The sequence below is a fragment of the Varroa destructor genome, unplaced genomic scaffold, assembly GCF_002443255.2.
Source record: "Varroa destructor unplaced genomic scaffold, Vdes_3.0 BEIS01000003.1, whole genome shotgun sequence".
In the NCBI taxonomy this organism is placed as follows: domain Eukaryota; kingdom Metazoa; phylum Arthropoda; class Arachnida; order Mesostigmata; family Varroidae; genus Varroa; species Varroa destructor.
This window is the reverse complement of record NW_019211456.1, coordinates 29,942,214-29,960,508: the sequence shown is the minus strand read 5'-3', so window position 1 is coordinate 29,960,508 and position 18,295 is coordinate 29,942,214. Positions and strand designations below refer to the sequence as shown.

At 40.7% G+C, this 18,295-nt stretch overlaps 1 protein-coding gene across 2 annotated transcripts in view; it reads right to left on the bottom strand.

The window, feature by feature from the left end:
* Positions 1 to 8,303: 8,303 nt before the first annotated feature.
* Positions 8,304 to 18,295, bottom strand: part of LOC111247212 (noggin-like) — a 40,540-nt gene continuing 30,548 nt past the window's right edge. For both annotated transcript variants that reach the window (XM_022797877.2, XM_022797876.2), the window contains exons 2-4: positions 11,784 to 12,106; positions 11,303 to 11,574; positions 8,304 to 10,950 (exon numbers count right to left, since the gene is read on the bottom strand). In XM_022797877.2, the coding sequence (XP_022653612.1) occupies positions 10,754 to 10,950; positions 11,303 to 11,574; positions 11,784 to 12,106 (792 nt within the window). In that variant the 3' untranslated portion in view covers positions 8,304 to 10,753. The remainder of the gene's footprint in view (positions 10,951 to 11,302; positions 11,575 to 11,783; positions 12,107 to 18,295) is intronic.

Below are 18,295 nucleotides of genomic sequence, written 5' to 3'. Positions count from 1 at the left end.
AGTTTTTTAATGATGAAAGCAGAAAAAGCAAAAATTTGAGTATTTTATCAGTATTCGTATCGTGTACTAAATATAGATAATCAATGACGTCCTTGCGTCGTTGCTGACTCGGAATTATGGATTCGCCAGGTCCGTTACAGCCAATGAGTAGATGTGTCCCCTATATGTATGCAGTAGAATTTTCTCAAGTAGAAGCCTGCCTAGGTCAACTAGATTTACTTGCATGACTCCTCATCTAGATAAAAATGTTTCCTAAAAAGATAATTTACGCAGATAAACTACACACTATATTATCTTATACAATCCTGGTTAGAGGTTTGTTGGACGAACGAATACTGATAACGTTCCGAAGAACGATCTTTTTAGCGTCATCTTGACCGGATCAATAGACGGCAGCGCGACGGTCCCACTGTTTTTTAAGCACGCCAAGAGCCGCACGGCATTATTATGCGCCTAAATAACGCCAGTCAAAATCGAGTTAACCAAATAACATCGTGCCGTATTGTTTAGTTGTTTGTGCCCAGGGCAACAAGTTCGTAGACGCCATTGCTGTTAATAGGTGCAATTTTTTCTTGCCCCAAAGGTCTGTGCAAATGTTGATGCACGAGAGGCGATATCGCTTAATTCTATTCGAACACTTTAAACGCTATTATCATAACATTACTTTTATTCTATTGATAATTTAGCAGTTATATTTTTTATCAGTGTACATTGATTTCATCGTATCTTATCGACTAGAATGATGAATAATTAACCTAATGGGTTAAAGTGATCTAGTATTATGGGTTTCAGAGTGATTGAGAAATGATGACCCCTGAACAACACTAGAGAAATAGATGGAATCGGAAAAATTAAATAATCGTATTCTACCTATATTTATTAGTGGCTCCTAATGGCAACCTACGTTGTTTATTGCACGCTACAGTTCCGCAACCTTTAATTAACTGTATTACTATTTATTAATTAACTATATATTACTATTAATTAACTAACTAATTAAAGCTATTCGCAAAGCTTGAACCCTTACAGACTTATAACGAAGCGATAAGCTTTCGTTTTAGTTCTTTTCCAGCGTATAGTCTAATAGCAGGCCGAATCCGATTAGGCCAGTTGACTTCAATAATTTCGTTGTTTGATTGTTGTTATTGTGGTAGTTAAGTTTATCATTTTTTTTTTGTAAGGACGAGGAAGCGACAGTAACCACTCCATTAGTTATGCCTGCATCAAGTCTCTAATACTGCTCAAAGGCGTTTCAGATACTGTGCATAACGCCGTCACCATGTACCGATCGATCCGTCACAGCTAGCGCAGCGATGGACGTCGAGAAGGAAAGCAAACACGAAAAGGCTGCAGGACGAGAAAGAGCGAACGCTCACAATAAAGCAAACGAACAGAGAGCTAAAAGAAACCAAGCTGTTTAGGGCGTGGTGCAGTTGCGTATCAGATTGTGGGCCGCACCCACATTAAAGGCGAACCCCCTCCCCCACTCCCCTGCCCCCGAGCAAGGTTTTTCACACCTTCAAGCACATGTACGTTTTAAATCTCTGCAGCCTCAGGACCAGAAGCAAAAGACCACGCCGTAACAATCGGCGGAGCAGTGCAGCGGCCGACGACAGCCAACGACGAAGAGCTTTCTGTCTTTGTTCCGCACATTACACGGGTCTACGTTACCTACCTCGACGGGTGCCTCAAATAGACTTGTCGTACCGACCGTATGACGACTAACTCAGCTTACAAGATGAGGTACTAACTGATTCACTCCCCTGGGGTCCTGCTCTCACGACCTCACAGTGTTCGCCCGGACGGCCAATCGACTGATCGGAGCGCACAATCGACTCAGATGAACATCTCGGCAATGCTTTATTACTAAGAACGATTGGCATCTGTCGCGCGCACGCACTCCTCTGTTGTCTGGGTTTCACAGCATCACTGCGCTCATCATCGCAGTCATCATCACAATCATCACAAGACCGCGACCGTGATCATTATGGCCATCACCGTAGCAGACAGGACAGGATAACGCTTCGGCATCTTCGTTTCGTTGTCTCGATGTCTAGCACTCAGCGTGAACTGTCGGATCGAGCGGTGCAGAGGGAAGTGCGATTCACGCCGAAGCTGGTTGTCTGAGAGAGAGAGAGCTTCGGGTGTTTGGGGCGACTGAAGAAGACCTCACTTCATCAGTGTAGACGGGTGAAATGTTGGCTAAAGAACAATGACGAAGTACAAAGAGGTTGGGATAAAGGAAGCGCATAAAGAGCGCTGTACGCAGTGGTGTCCGATCGGCGCAAGCCGGTAGCCAGACGCCTTGTGCGAGTGGGCGACCGGATACAGGCAAAGCGGTAAAGGTTTGAGCTACTTCATTGCCCAAATCATTTTTCGGATCCTTCTCTTCAAGCAAGTGGAATCTCGTCAAACAGGCTCATCCGTTGTGCAGACAGACTGGCAGACAGGGGCTTCTGCTAAAAACACCATCGATCATCACTGAAGTTGGAAAAAATCGATGACGCACAGGTGCACCTCCTTACAAAGGCTTAGCATCCGCACGTGCTTGTTTCTCCAATTGCTACTACTGGACGAGTGAACAGATAGGTGATGATGGGATGCCTCCGAAAACAAAAGGATTGACTGTGAAACTAGAACTTCATGATGAATCCCGCAAGTTTATCAAACTGCTACTTCTCTAAGCGGCGATTTCCAGTCAGCTTGAACGGTCTATATATAGTGTGCACAGTTGTGTAACTAGTTAGATGAATTATTATTTTTGCCTAATACTCTTAGAAATCTGCGAGTTCGTGGAAATGACAACGGTTTCACCGCCAGTCATGCAGCATAACGTAAACATTTGTACGTAACAAAGCTAAAACACATTGTCATATGTATCCATCAACCAGTACGAGTCAACTGCCTCTATAGATACCGCATGCGTCGGGATTGACCTGTTTGGACATCGCTTTAAAATAGCCTTCCGAAATCGGTTTAATCATAAACAGTTGCACGCGCGGCGTCCTTTAACGATTTCTCACCTTTGTCGACCTCTCGACTTTAGTGAACTTCGCCGCCTCCCCGAGTTCGCCTCGTTTGAGTTCGCCATCAATGCCGGCAGGCCACCCAGAATCATCGCTGAATTGGCCTCACCCGCAAAGGCTGATGCGAATGTGGTAGCGCCGATGGGGGTGGATGACCAACGCCGCAAGAGCGGCAGCACCTTTGGCCCTCTGAGTGGCAAAACAACCATCACTGCTGCCGTCGTCTCAATATCGTCGCTGCGATCATACGCGATCGGAGTCTGTCGCCAGCACCCGCAAGCGACCGTGGCGTTATGTGGAGCGACGGGGTTGCGTACCTTGCAGCCCTTAGAAGCCTGATGATGATCTGCAGACAAGCCGTTGATGCCTATCAATTCCTGCTAATAAAAGATGGAAATGCTGATAAAGATAGCGGCACAGCAGCAGTAGATTATGTCTGCTTGATGTATGCATATATATATATATATATATATATATGTATATGTATATATAAAAGATGAGTTGCAGAGCAGACGATCATGGTACTGCTCCAGGGTCTAAGGGACCTACAAGTGCCGCCAAAATAACACCTGGTATAATTTTTATAGCTCCGGTACAGCCCTGGTGTGGCAAAGGTCCAGACCAAACACTGACGGATTAAAACGCATCGTGGCGGAACATGTTGACGTTTGATGTCGCGCCATCCATAATGGCAAAATAGTCGTACTTTTCCAGCCGCTTATTTTTCACTAATCTGTGTCTGGGCTGATCGTTCAGTAAATCCGTGACAACAAGCTACTATACAATAGCGTAGTTAGTACGTACATAGCGAATATGTTTCAATAGAGCATGCTTATATATTTTTTTTACTGTATTTTTAACATGTATTCTATCAGCATCATTTTAATAGGTACTAGAGTTGTAACGCACTTTCACCTTATATCCACTCTAGATCGCTGAGATATGGAAACGGAATTCGCTATGGGACATTTACCTCGAAGCTAGAGAAAATGTTGTTAAAAAAAAAAAAAGAGATTTAATAGTTATTAAGCAGACACCAAAGACGCGACATGAGATGCTATAACTCCGTATTGTATTTCTTAGCCGAGTGATTGAATGCAGTGAAGTGTTGAGGATCAAAACAAGATTTGAACCTTAGAAAAAAATTAGTAGCTGACCAATCACATGCAAATTTTCAGCGCCTGCATCTTAAACAATGATAAAATTAAAAAATTGCATAAGCATTTGAGACCATTTCTGTTTATTTGATTATTACATAATGTTTGCCTATGGAGTAAACATATATGTTTGTCTTTTGATATTTAATAACAAAAACAAATTTTATAGAAGAAAACTGGCATAAGGAGAGCAAAGGTCTAAAATGCTTACCTTATTTACCTGAAAAAAAAAATTGCATTGTGTCTTATTGATTATCTTGTATTGAATGTACGTAAAGACTCGCATTATACCAGATCGTTCGCTTTGGTTCAAACCGTGCTTGAATCACGAAGAAAAACAGGTAATACCTCAAAAATCCAAAATTGGATAGCAATTTTTGTTAAAACCAAGTTGAAATGTGTTGTGACAGTAGATAGATCTTTGAATATGATTCTTTCATCTGTTACTTGAGCGTCCCTAAATGATTTAAATATCGACCGACGTTAAATTACGTCTGCAGCTATTCAGGCCTATAACCGAACCTTTTACCTCTCAGCAAGGCAAAGGCTGAACCTCAACCGACGAATGAAGATGCCATTTACCCCTACTGTCGACGATTGACTGAACTAAATTCACGGAAACGAATATATCCATGTATTATGAATATACCCCATCTAATATACCCAGTTGAGTAAACGATGGGGCAAATGTGACGTTTATGTACGCTAAATTCTATACGCTTTCATAAAAGGGCGACTCATTTCGCTATTATTATTTTATTGGTCTTTTGAGGGTCATTCAAACACGTTGCCGGTTTATCCAGTGCTACGTGTTCCATGAAAGCCATAAATTGCAAAATCCACAACAGGTTTTTCTTAAGGGGGCAAATTTTTCTTGACATACTGGCAGCCCTTCCAGGCTTAAAAAAAGTGTGGCGCCGAATTTCGGGTAGGCATGTTCGTTTCGTTATTCCGCCTTTAACTGTCCGCTAGCATTTATAGAATCTAGTAATTTTTCGAGTAGTCTATATATTTCGTACGGAAAGTTGTCGTCTATACAACAAGAAACGAACTTGTTATGGGTGATAATACTGCGTGGCTTAAGTTTAGAGAGTGTTTACTTCAGCCTGTTGCTTTCAGTTGTCCATTGCTTTATTCAGAATAAATTTTTGTGTGAATTTACAAACGCTAGTTTACACTGAGACGTCCAGCTGTTCGTGTTTATGAAGCTGGCACGTCTGTCCTATAAACGTAGTTCATATTCACACCCCGATTGCGTGGTACAATTAGTGTGACAACGAGAACTAGCAAACAACGGATGGCAAAAGCGAATTGACATAAATTGATTTTTAGTCGTTTTGATATGCTTCCTGGTCCCAAAGCTAAAGATGGGAGAACTAGACCCAACGGTCTAGTTTCTGACCATTATAACATCAGTGGCTCTTCGCCGATCACCAAATGTTAGCAGGATCTGTATGCGTATCTTAGAATCATACATCAATATATAATAGTTTCCTCTAGCTTTGGCTCTGCTGCAACAGCCGCTTAGCCAGCCATATCCGAACGTGCTTATTGCTACAAGTCAGGCAGTTAGTATTATGGTACGCAGATGGTGTCACAGGTCAGCACTTGCCTAATACCATACTACGAATGGTTCTGTAAGCGCAAAGTCAAAAAAACCTTGTAGACTAACTCAGTTTTACCGATCAGGCAGGGAGCTGCTAGCGCAATGCTGGGACAATTTTTGAAAGGTATCGGTGTGCCATTGCAGGCTTTACGATGTTTTTCTAAAATGTGCTAAATACGCTATGGTTTTTCTAAGTTTGGCAAACTTTGTCAATTTTTATTTGCTCGTTTTAAGGCGGATGCGAGATTTTCACATCGAACAGACACAGTCCAAGACGATCAGGATCGGTGTGATTTTTTTTTGTTTTAGGAAAACTGATCTGCGAGCTTTTTGTTGTTCAGATTTAAACACGGAACAGAGGAGTTCACTCTGAGGTTAGTCTCCGTTATCGGCAACGTGGTCGAAAGATGTCACAACAACACAAATCTTTACGGTGAGATAAGCGTAGTTACTATCGTGAATTACTGTGATTTGTCATTGTTCGAACGCCGAATGAACATACGAGTTATGCTAGCACCCTAAAAACCATAATTGATTTATTATAGAGAGAGTATCCTTTATTTAGAAATAGCAAAGTACATACGCAGATCTCGCTGAACTCGAATGAACGGTACCGTTGCTTTCACACGCAACTTACAAGTTATATGATCGGTTGTCTAGCTTAGCAAACTGAGCAAATCGTTTGTCAGTGTCTTTCTAACTATGAATAAGTAGCATACGTTCTGACTATGTTTTCGCTTTCCTAACAGTTCTCGTGATATGGTTTTGGGACAAGTGCAGGACTATTCTTCGTTAATTTCTGAAGCACTCAGTTACCTATCATCATAGCATGGCTTATCCGGAGAAGTATAATGAATATCTACACGAGGCCTGGCTACTTATAAAAATACTTAGTCTGAAGGATTAAATTGCTGACAAACAACAATTGAATCAAATTGCTTTCAGCAGGACAGAGGACAACTCTGCCAGTGCCAAACGGATATTCATATCTGCAATGGAAACTAGCGAGACCTATAATTACAATAAACTGCCGAAAAAAATTCAGCCCTGCCAGATGTTTCAAATGCCGTAAGAGCCTCAATGTGGACCTGTGCCACAACAATCAATAGCGACTATTCTTCGATCACAGCCTGAATCGAAAAACACTGAACCTAATTATGATTTCAGTCCCCATATCCTTCAAATTTAGATCCCTTTGATTTCGATCGACTGCTTTTTTACCGTAAAGAAGAAATAGTGACGTAGCCTGTAGTACCGTTGAGTCTCTCGACCAAAACATCAACAACAAGCTTAAATATCATAATGTAAAACAACGGCAAAACTGTTCAAGAACCTATAGAGTCCTGACTCTAATGCGTATAGGTTAAAAAAAGTATCTATGTGACACATTTCGAAGGACCGTTTTTCTATTATTTAGGCTTTACAAATTATATGTCTTATACGCGTCTATAGGTGCGTAATTTCTTTGCTATAAGGAACATAGGGAAAAAGGGGACGAGCTGACTGAATAAACATGTCACCTACCTTGATTCCACCATCAGCTGCAGGAAATCGGCTCTCCACAAGACGCGGGGCCAATTATCGTGTTTCCCGCAGATACTAACTTTGAAATATCTTAAAAATCTCGTGTTAATAAAAGTCTCGTATGGACCGTATGTTTTTTACGCTCCCTCTGATATTGGGATATTTTGTTATTGATAGATATATATATATATATATACGAAGTCTTTGACTACTACTAGCAAATGTGAATGAATTCAGTTTAATTGATATTTGTATGTATAAACATATGTGTATTATTAAAAGATATAAGTTTCTCGATTCGCCAGATAAATTCGAAAAACTTAATATATTTGGCCAGATGCTACGTGATCTCCCTTCAAAGAATTCTAGCATTTTGTTAAACGTTTACGTTAAACGTTTTTCGTTTAAAAAGATCTTTTTGAAATCGCAATCATTTTAAAAAAATTAAAAAATTGTTTTTTGCTTTTCTGCTAAAAACTACAGTTGCGGAAGTAATATGTCGATGGAAAACAAATCGATCTTATGACAGAAATAATTAGAACAGTTTTCCATAGAATCTACAGTGAACTAGGTATAAAATCGCTATTACGTATGGGCAATAATCTCGATAGCGGTCATGAACCATATCTTTTCTGAAGTAAGTACAGCGTCTACGAGCTACCTTACTTGGGCAAAGAAAAAAAAAAAGATTTGAGATGTTATTTTAACTCTAATATTATAGTCAAGTTATACAATATCAACTAATATTAAACGTTAGTATAGCTCAAAAGTTACTTCGAATATTGTTAAGTCCTGCAGCTGTTGTCAAGTCTGCAGTACACTCTGCAGTAAACCATGCCGTGAACTTTGCTATTGACTCGTGCTTACGCTAGATCCTGAATGACTGACAGGGAAGCAAAAGTTCGTGTAAAACATAGGCTAGGATCTAGTTCGTCGTGCCATAGACACACGCCGCTTCCGTTCATACACTATAATCATAACACTGCTATATTGAACAATTTGAAATTTATTATTAATTTTGTATGTCTGGTTAATATAAATAATAAATAGTATTTACACATATTTCTATATACAGCCTGCGCAAAAACATTATAAAGATTAGGCTTTATTTACTTCTGCGTCGTTTCTTTTGTGAGACTCGTCGTGATGTTTTCGTCTCGCTGCAACCAACATATCCGACTGAGACGCTCCGATAAAAAAAGGAAGAAAAGTACGAAGTGAATCAATGAGTCGCGCGTACCGTTGAGGGTTGGATCGCTCCTTATTGTGACAAAGGCTATCATCGAACATGGGACATTGCCTTCCACACTTTGCCCATGTTCTACAGCGTTTGTACCAGCAGGTAGAACGGTTTGTCTGATGCGAGCGTGGCAATAGTGATGCTTATTGATGACGAGAAAAGGGAGATAGATATGTGGTGATTGATTATTATCTTAGTTTTTGTCGATATTTCAATGCAATTACGTTATCGGTTGTGATGATTGATGATTGGGACGCTAAATCCGATTATGGCTACTGGTAGCAAGGCATCTTGAAAGATCTGTGAGAGAGAGACACAGCTGATAATGGCGAATGATAGGTAAATTTCGTCCCTATGTATTTTCATCTATCACGTCTCCTGAATTGTATGAAATATACAGATGACAAAAATAAATTTTTGCTGAATATACAGTACTCGTATTAGTAGATTTTCTTACTGTTTGTCTGATTGTCATGGTTAGTCCATTTGATGCTGATAAATCAAAGTTTATTTTACACCTATACAAACTAAACGTGACAATAATGTATATATATATATAGGAATATATTGCATAGTTATCTCGAAATCTATGAGACAGTTATTCTATAGTTCTGAACAATAGGGACGCATATGAGGCGTATATTTAAAAGCCAGAGGTAGACAATTCATTTCATGGTAGGAAGCCAACTGTTGGATGTATATTATACCTAACGATGATGCCAGGCCTCAAAACCCGAAACATTTATAAGCGTAACATAATTTGTATTAAGACAGTATCAACGTTTATTGATATGCGGGTGATGGCAGGGATATGTTGTCTCGAGATCTGTGAAACACTAGCACAATCGTAGAATCTATACCGCAGCACGCGAAGGAGACTTCCCATATATTTGTGCATGTCCATACACCAGTTCTCCAGCAGAAATAGTCACAGAACATCGGAAGTGATAAACGTCAGGTTTGTCACGCCAAGCCATCGTAGTATTCGTCCAGTGGCAATGGTCTGCTTTTAAACCTTAGAGACACAGACTCCGAGCGGTTCCCAAGCACTTACAAATGGCAAATTATAGGATTTCAATTGAAACTGTATTAAAACACTAAACAGACAAAGGAGCAGTTCTCGAGCCCAGAGTAAGTACTCACGAGGGGTCCAGAACCAAACAGCAGACGGATATAGGCTTCGGCCTATTAAGGACATTCTAGATGTTGTCTTGTGATGTCGAAGAAGCAATAAGTATGGCGCTAAAAATTTGTCCGCTAACTATACCCACAATCTGCAGTATCATTTGTATATAAATATTGTATGGGTCACTCCAAACATGATAGGGAGGAAAGGGCCTAACATATAGATGACACTGTAGGGTATCGTGAAGCACCTATTCGCCCATCACACGAACATTATATATATACACACAAGGCATATATACATACATATGCGTGTGTTTTTATCCATGAATATAAGGAAATGTGTTGTTCAATTGTTTAATAGACTACTACCATAATTACTATTACTACTTTTTCTATTCGATAACTAAAGTTATTTTGTGATAGTCCTTCTATCACCTTTTTGAGGTAATTCTCTCGTTTGAACAGCGCATTTACCGTCAGACAGCATCAATAACAAGAACCTACGCATAAAACGATTCAATAAAAAAGGATTCTTGCTTCATTTGGGCATAGACTTGAGTCGTTTGTACAGATGTACTTCATATGTGCAACGAAGGGCTGACGTATCTTCGATACTATTTTGCTTATTTTCCAAACTGGACAATGCAGAAAAATTTATGCCAGTCGTATATACTTCAATCATATTGTAGGTAATCGCATACTGACGATTTTCTTTAGATCAGTTTGCCAAGGCCCACACTGTCCCACCACTCTTGTTGAAATGCGAGTGGTGGGACTCGTTTTTTACTAGCTTTCAATCGGAAATGCTTGCTGAAATCTTTCTTTCAGCAGATCTACTTTTGATGAATCCTCCAAATCTGAAATCGACGATGCCATAATTGTAATTTTCGGTAGCCTGTTTTTACGATTGTTCGTTATATATTCTCATTTTTCGGTGTAGGCTCACTTTTGAGCTCGTAAGGTGAGCCAGGAGGAGGACACAGTGTAAACAGACAACTACTCCGTCTCCTAGATGACCGCTTGTTGATCCTCGGCGGGCTGCGTTTTGGCGCTTGAATTCGCTGAACGTGCGTCACGACTCGTCTTCGGCCTTACATTTGCACGTACATTCACTTAGCACAGGGTAAATCATCTTGATCCATCGGCACTTTTGCCTTTCGAGATTGTAGTGAGGCTGGTTGACCTGAGTTCGTGTCGAATATCCGCCCGTCGTGCAATGCCACCAAAGAAGCTTAATCTCTTTTTGTTTGTGAGGTTGGCATAACATCCCTATAGATGAACACAATCGTATTTTCGCATATTATAAACAAACATTGACAATATATTTTCAGAAGAACCGCAAATACTGTACAATAAATGCTTTCATAGCTTAAAAATATTTTGACTTTAGGTTTAAACATACTTGTTTAATATATAAAACAGCCTGCTTAGCATCTAGCTAGCTAGCTAGCTAGCTAGCTGAGGGAGCGATTAATTCAGGGACTTCTTTTTACAAGATTAAATAATCTCGACAATTCACGTCACAGTGAACAGCTGAAGATTATTTTGACAATCTTTACATACCTCAAATAAGCGCTTTCAAAGGGATTAGAGCCACAATTATTCAGGCTCTATAACCTACCAGGAGGTATCGAGCAGCTGACGTGCGTTTGTTGACAGGTGCCTTCACGAACGTAACGAGGGAAGTATCGATCGCCCAGATCGTGCCAATAACGAGCGATTCGGCACTCCGTATGTTTTCGTAGAAATCTTCGCAGTGTACGTCGAAACTCCGGTTGACCACGCGGAACCTCTGAAAGCCTTCCACTCAATAGCGCCTTCAAGGACTCCCGACTTGAGGCGCTGTTTTTACGCTGTTTATGCTGTCGGTGTCTTTTGGTGCTGTTGCTTAATCTGCGAATAAAAAGTCAAAAAGATTCAATGAACACCTGCTGTCCACTATAACGCTACTGTTGAACTAGCACATCATTTATCTATAGGTATATTCAGGTATAATTTATAGACTTCGTGTGCATAAATTGCACGAAGGTTCAAGTCATGCATCGGCATAACGCGACAATGAATTAATTCAACACAATAGCAAGATACCAACATAGACTTACTTCAATTCATCATCGTTGGGATTTGTGATGCTCATATACTTTGGCTGAAAGTCATCTCCGAGTATATTTAATAGGGTCTCTACGTCTACTTCGGGCATTCTATGGGGCGTGGGTATATCAAGCGCTTGGGGAAAATGGTATCTTTCTTCGGGCCGCGGCCGAAGTAGCTTCGATGCCGCTTTCTGGTCTGAATTCAAGCCGACAGCTCCCTGTGCCTGAAAAACCCCTGCCAGAAGTAGTGAGAGAGGCAGCGGAACGCACAAGAAAAAGGAGCACACGCCAAAACGTTCGGCAACGTACACGCATCGACTACGCTGTTTTCTCTGAAAAGCAGATGACATAGCCAAACAAAACAAGAACAACATTAAGCTTAATTAATAATAAATAATTTGAAATAAAAAAATAGCACAGAGTTTACATCAGGGCGTATGAAACCTCTGTGATGTTTTCTCTATTTTGAATCGTGACAAATTCATCGTTGTAAAGTGAAGCTCGAGAAAGCATTACTGATCACTTAATCTAGATGCAATCGATCTATACGTAACTATTAGTGTGACCTGTCGACATCTCAAGTTATCAAAGTTAAAAGTTAGCTGTCGAATGTAATCCGATTTGTCAGGTCCAATTTAAAGATAATAAGCATGCAATTTTTAACTTATGGCAGTTTGTTCGTGCATTTCAATAATCCAGTGAGGATATTTAGATCTAGCGCTTTGTTATTATCTGTAGGAAATAGTCCCGACCGACTTCTTCGGCGTTTTTTTGGTCTTCTACCTTAAAAAGTTCGTTTTAGACAAATACTGATTAACGCCGATAGGATTTCTTTTCAATTATGCACGTAGTAATACGATCCAAGGCGGTTTTATAAGGCAGATGATATTATTTATTTACAAGATAAACACGAACGCGCGTATAATTTTGGGCTTGATTAGGCCTCGTAGGTGTGCCACAACTAAAAATCATTATGGATGATCATTGCTGACGTTTCCCTCATCGTTATTATTGACTCTAGCGTACTTGCCTTCAGACGCGTACTCTTTCTAGCCGAAGCTATTGTATGCGGATCTATCTGTGTCTACGCGTATGTATATTAGTGTGTATCGTACGAGAGTACGAAGCATATAGCGAGTGGATTGGAAAGCGAATCCTTTAATGCAATGGGTAACGTTTAAGTCCAAGGACTGTTTTATTATCGCCTATTTTTTTTCTATTCGCGGGCGTTCATATCTGTACTATCGATAATTGAGTCTATTCGGCCACACTGAGTTGTTAGCAACGTGCCAGAACCATGGACGACGATCTTGATGAGGGCATCGATCGATCGATCCTATTTCGTCGAGCCAATTTCTATAATCAAAATTTAAGCGGACAATTATTACGGCTAAATTGACTTTGCCTTTGGTCGTTTCGTCTGCTTTTTTGCCCTGTCTCGTTTAGTTATTGGGACGCTAGCGGCAGAGGCATTTTTGGAACGTATAGAGTATTCAGTAGTCTACACCAATTGTTGTTTGTTTGCTAGATGCACAATTCCGTAGGCTCTTATCAATGCTAACTGAATAAATGAGCCTGTTTCATTTTGTCTGTTAAACAATTCAATCATAATTGCCTTTAGAAGCTTACTAGCGTTCTGTTGCTGCACCAAGTATACAGGCAGGGTAGTAACTCGAGTCGAGCAGTGTCTCTCACGGTGCGACTGTCTGTAGGCCGAACGATAGCAATGCAAATGGCGTGGGAGCGGTTTGAGTAGTCATCGTAATGGAGCGTGCGGATGACTAGCTTCACCCGATCTTACCTTTCGTGCATAATTCGATAAGCGGTAAATACATTTAAGAGCCAAGTATAATTAGACACAGTGAAGCGTAATCAAGTTCTTCGCATACACAAAAACACAAGCACTACACAGCGCCAGCACAAACATCAGATGAATCAGCGTTATCGTCATTAAGACCATTGTCAGTATCCTCGTCGCACGCATTGCCGCAAAGGCTCGACAATAGACAACCCGTGGACAAATACTTCGCTCAGAAATTTGTTCGGCAGTTATTGTGAATGATATCGTATTGGTGTGTCTTATATTCGAGTGCAAGTACTACTGTGTTAGGGCGGGATGCCCGGCCGACGGCCCACAGCTCCGAGACGGTGGGGCAGCGGTAGGGGCCCCGGTGTCTGTTTCAACTACGGCCGCACAAACAATCGCACAGTGGCCGGCCGCGTGGTGTTAGGGGCTGTCTTTCCGCCGAGCAGTAGATGTCCGGAACGGGTCTACGACTATTTGGCGAACTTCTGCCGCTATTGTTACTGTCCTCATAGTGATAACTACGATTGGCGACAGCGGACAGATAATGTATGACTACTGCTACTTCTAAGTACAGCGACACAGTGGATGTATCTAAATACGCGGATGTCCGAGCGACCACCAACAAGAACGACACCGTCCGTTCATGGGGGCAGCGCCGAATGATCGAGTCAGAGCAGGGGGAGAGCGGGGAAGAGGGGGATGGTTAGGAAGAACGAAGAACACTTGTCGTAGTTGTAATCTGACCAATAGCAATGGCGTCAGCGTATGTACGAGTACGAGCATGATACTGTGCGTTGTATTGGTAGCGGATGAATGTGCAATATGTCAGACGAGAGCGCCCACTTATTTTCACCACTGTTAGTGCTCCTTCCGAGACTGGCCGACGTATATACTCTCACACGCAGTGATCGGAATTATTGCGAAAACAACAGCAGCCTCGTCATTATAGGCCATTACGATACATCGGTGTTTATATCTTACGCATGGATCAAGTTTCTAACAATTACTTCTTGGGAGCCGATACTATTTCCACGGTCCCTTCAAACGTCGCACGTGTCACAGGACGTTTGCCTCCTATTCGCTTCGGACTTCGAGGAGCAGTGAATGGAATGAAGTTTCTTGCTTGATAAGAGTTACTCGCTAAACTTTGACAAAGTAACTTGTAGTATGGGTAGAATTGGGCGTCCGTTTTACAGAGAGAGGAAAAAAAGAGGATCCAGATAACGTTTAACTTCACGTTAAGCATCTTTTTGTTCAGATACAAATCAGGAGATTAATATCGATTTTTTTGAGCTTCTCAAATGCTATGAATAAAATAAAGACGCAAAATTTGACACTAATGTAACCTTTGAATACCGATCATTTTTGTATTATAAATAGAATAAACTAATAGTGTTTGTTGGTAGTCTATTAAAAAATAAGTTATTTAAGATTGCTGCAGTATACGTGAATGCCCCTAGCCTATTTATAAGAGGAATATGTTGAGAACAAACGGTCGCGTAAAATTTCCGTACTCGGTAACGGTCCAGAGATTGTTTCGTACTGATAAAAACCTAACAGCTCTTATACGAATAATAACGCGAAACGGCACCTTTTTTCAAATATAGCCCGGATATTGCTAGAATCCTAGACGGTTCAAGGCCGAGCATAATACTGGCAAACTTCTAAATAATCGGGCCGTCCTCTGCTTGACTTAATCTGCTCATGCGGAGTTTGACACATGCGACGATAGACTCGTAGTAGGTTTTTTGTAATGGGTCGTATGAAATCAACGATTCCGGATTTATTAGGTTAAGGCATACGCACGGTCGCTTGAAGTTTGACAGAGGCAATACGATCGATGTCTGCGGCGATGATGAAACCGCTCAAGACGTACATCTTGCCGGATTGATAACCGGTACATTTGTAATACACTGAATAATTTAATCTGGATCCAGCAACAGCATTTTCGTCGAAAAGGTCATGACTTTTTTTTTGGAACAACGACAAACTTTTATACTTTTTATCTTAAAAGAATTAAGTATGCGCCATTTTGATCAATGACGAGTGACTTTACAACATTAAACTGGTTATTCAGAGATCAGAACAGACAATATTTTGATGGTCAACATCCGGGCAATTTGTGTTGAATATGTATCAATCTGACATTGCCATGTTGGAAGACGATGCTTTCTCTGATCAATATTTCTGGCTGATTTTCTTCCAGTGGCCTGTTGTAATGCTGGAGGTTCAAGTCAACCATTTTGCCAGATGGCGAGATTTCATAATGCACAGCTCTCTTCAGTTCCAGCGAACATATAGTATCGTTCAGACTTTGCTTCAGACCGTGTAGCATAATTTTTACCTGCACGCTTTGGTCATATATGGCCCACTTGTCATCATCCGTACCCACCTCGTAGATGGGTATGTAATAAAGCAAGCTTTGATGTCAGTCCGTGTGACACACAAACATCGAATCTTTCTTGTAGCCAGTTTCGTTCAAAGAGCTTAAAACTGTCAGGCGGTAGATGTTTAATCCCGTTGCGACATCATGGCTTCTCACTTATCGATCCTTTCGCAATCATTTCATCGATTGTTTTCGTGATTGACTCGTCGACCGCTACGAGAAGCATCTCTCACGTCGAAACTATATTTATGCCATTTTTATTGATGGCACATACTGTGGCTATAAGCATTTTATGGGCTCGAACAGCGTTTGTGCCTTCACCGACAGTAAAACAGTAACTAAATAAATAAAGCGAACTTTTTTTTGCAGAAATTTCTGCCCAATCTCGGCTTTCAAATGCGTTAACGGTGCGCGACTCCTGTTACCGGTATTACCTATTACCGTAGAAAAATGGTCAATACTTTTTCGACAATCTAACGTGCAGTGGACATCTGTACAGTATAGACATGAAACTAGAAACATTAAAATATTTAAGCATCTTACGGACAAGCATGGAATTTATATCACACATTATACATCTAGATTTGGCAATTTTACTATACAATCTGACCTAAAAAAAGCAAGCTTTGCTCCATTGTATCTACTGAAACATCGCTTAAACTTACATTGGTATAGCTCTAGTATCCGCGTAAGAGAAACATTATTGGCGGTACTAGTTTGAGCAAATTATACATGTAGGATATAGCGATCTCTCCAGGTTGATCTGTTGACAATGGAACAAAATTTTTTGCTCTCATAGATAGAAGTCCATGAAGCCGAAAGGCCTTTGTGTTTTAACGGCGAATGAGAGTAGTTCCACTATAACATAGACGCATATTCATATATATGTCTGTATGCGCCTGTCGTAAGATATGCATCAGCTTGACCTTACGGCAACTGAGTTAGGTGCTTTGGCTGTGCACCCAGTATGTGCCTAGCGAGAGTTTAAGTGGATCACATGTGTTGTTGCCGATCATTTTATGATTTAAAATGGCCTCCAAGACTTTCTATATTATGTCTAACGTCTGGATTAGCGCTCGCGTTCAGTGGCTAGTTTTTTTCGTATGCGCAATGGCCGTTTGCAACGGATCAACATGACAGGATAGAGGGTCATTTAAAGGCGTCTTTGTGGCGCGAACAGGGAGCTAACTGCACCCATTTTTCCTCTAACGAAGCAGCGACGTCGAGTATCCTTGGTTGAACGGCGCGCGTATGCCTTGCGCTAGTCTCCTTCCTAGTACATCGTGCTGTTATGCTGCTTACTTTTCTATTATATTAGAGTAACATTGGAGTAACTTATGACGGATACCACAGATTTGGCTTGAATAGAACCATAAAAAAACAATTACGCCCTACCATCGAGTTAGTGCTCTGGAGCGTATAATTCGTTCTCTTTTCTATCAGTTTTGTTAAATGGTGTCGGCTCTATGTCGTCTCAAGCTGTGTGTCGTTTTGTCTCACGAAACATTACAATACGATACAGATTTTGCAAAGTAAATGAACGGCTATCACATCCTGAATCGAAAGCGGCTCCATGCCCCTATCATACGGTTTATATTGCGGTCATTTGAAATCAAATCTTTTTTTTATTGATCTAAGGCAGCTGTTGAAACGACCAAGTCCTATTCGTCACAAAGGACAAGCTTGACTACCGTACCCGTAAAATGAATTAATCCATGCCTTATTTGAAGGCCAGTCAGGTTCTGTTCTGTTGTTAACACGTGTACACAGGCGCACACATTCACTTATTTATTCCGAGATTATAAGTTCAACGAGTTATCACGCTACCGCAAGTTTATCATATCGAACGCATCGGCATACACCCTAGAACTTATTCACTTTCTTTGTATCTTGAATGAAAAGGAATTAAGATAGATTAGGATGGAGGGCTAGACAAATTGCTATGTCTTGGAAAAGTCTGTTAGTAAACCATCTTATTTCTACGTATGCGAATTATCAGATTTCTTAGCCGCCCCGTATTTAATAAATTGACTATGTAAATGATTACTGAAATATTGCTTTATCTATAAACAGTTCCCGTTAGCTCTACCCTTACTTCTAAATAACTTTCTTCATTTAGCCATATGATATAGCATCTATGTACTAGTATTACTTGAAAATAGTGTGCGTAAGAACTATAATACTCCAACGTGCCCAGACCCAGGTGCACAGTGTATATATTTGATACTGGTTAGTGCTTTAGGGAAAATCTGCATTCATACTTCGTGGTTAATTTCACTAGCGTCACATTCAAGTAAATAAGCGGATGCTTTTGTTGTTCTGATTGGG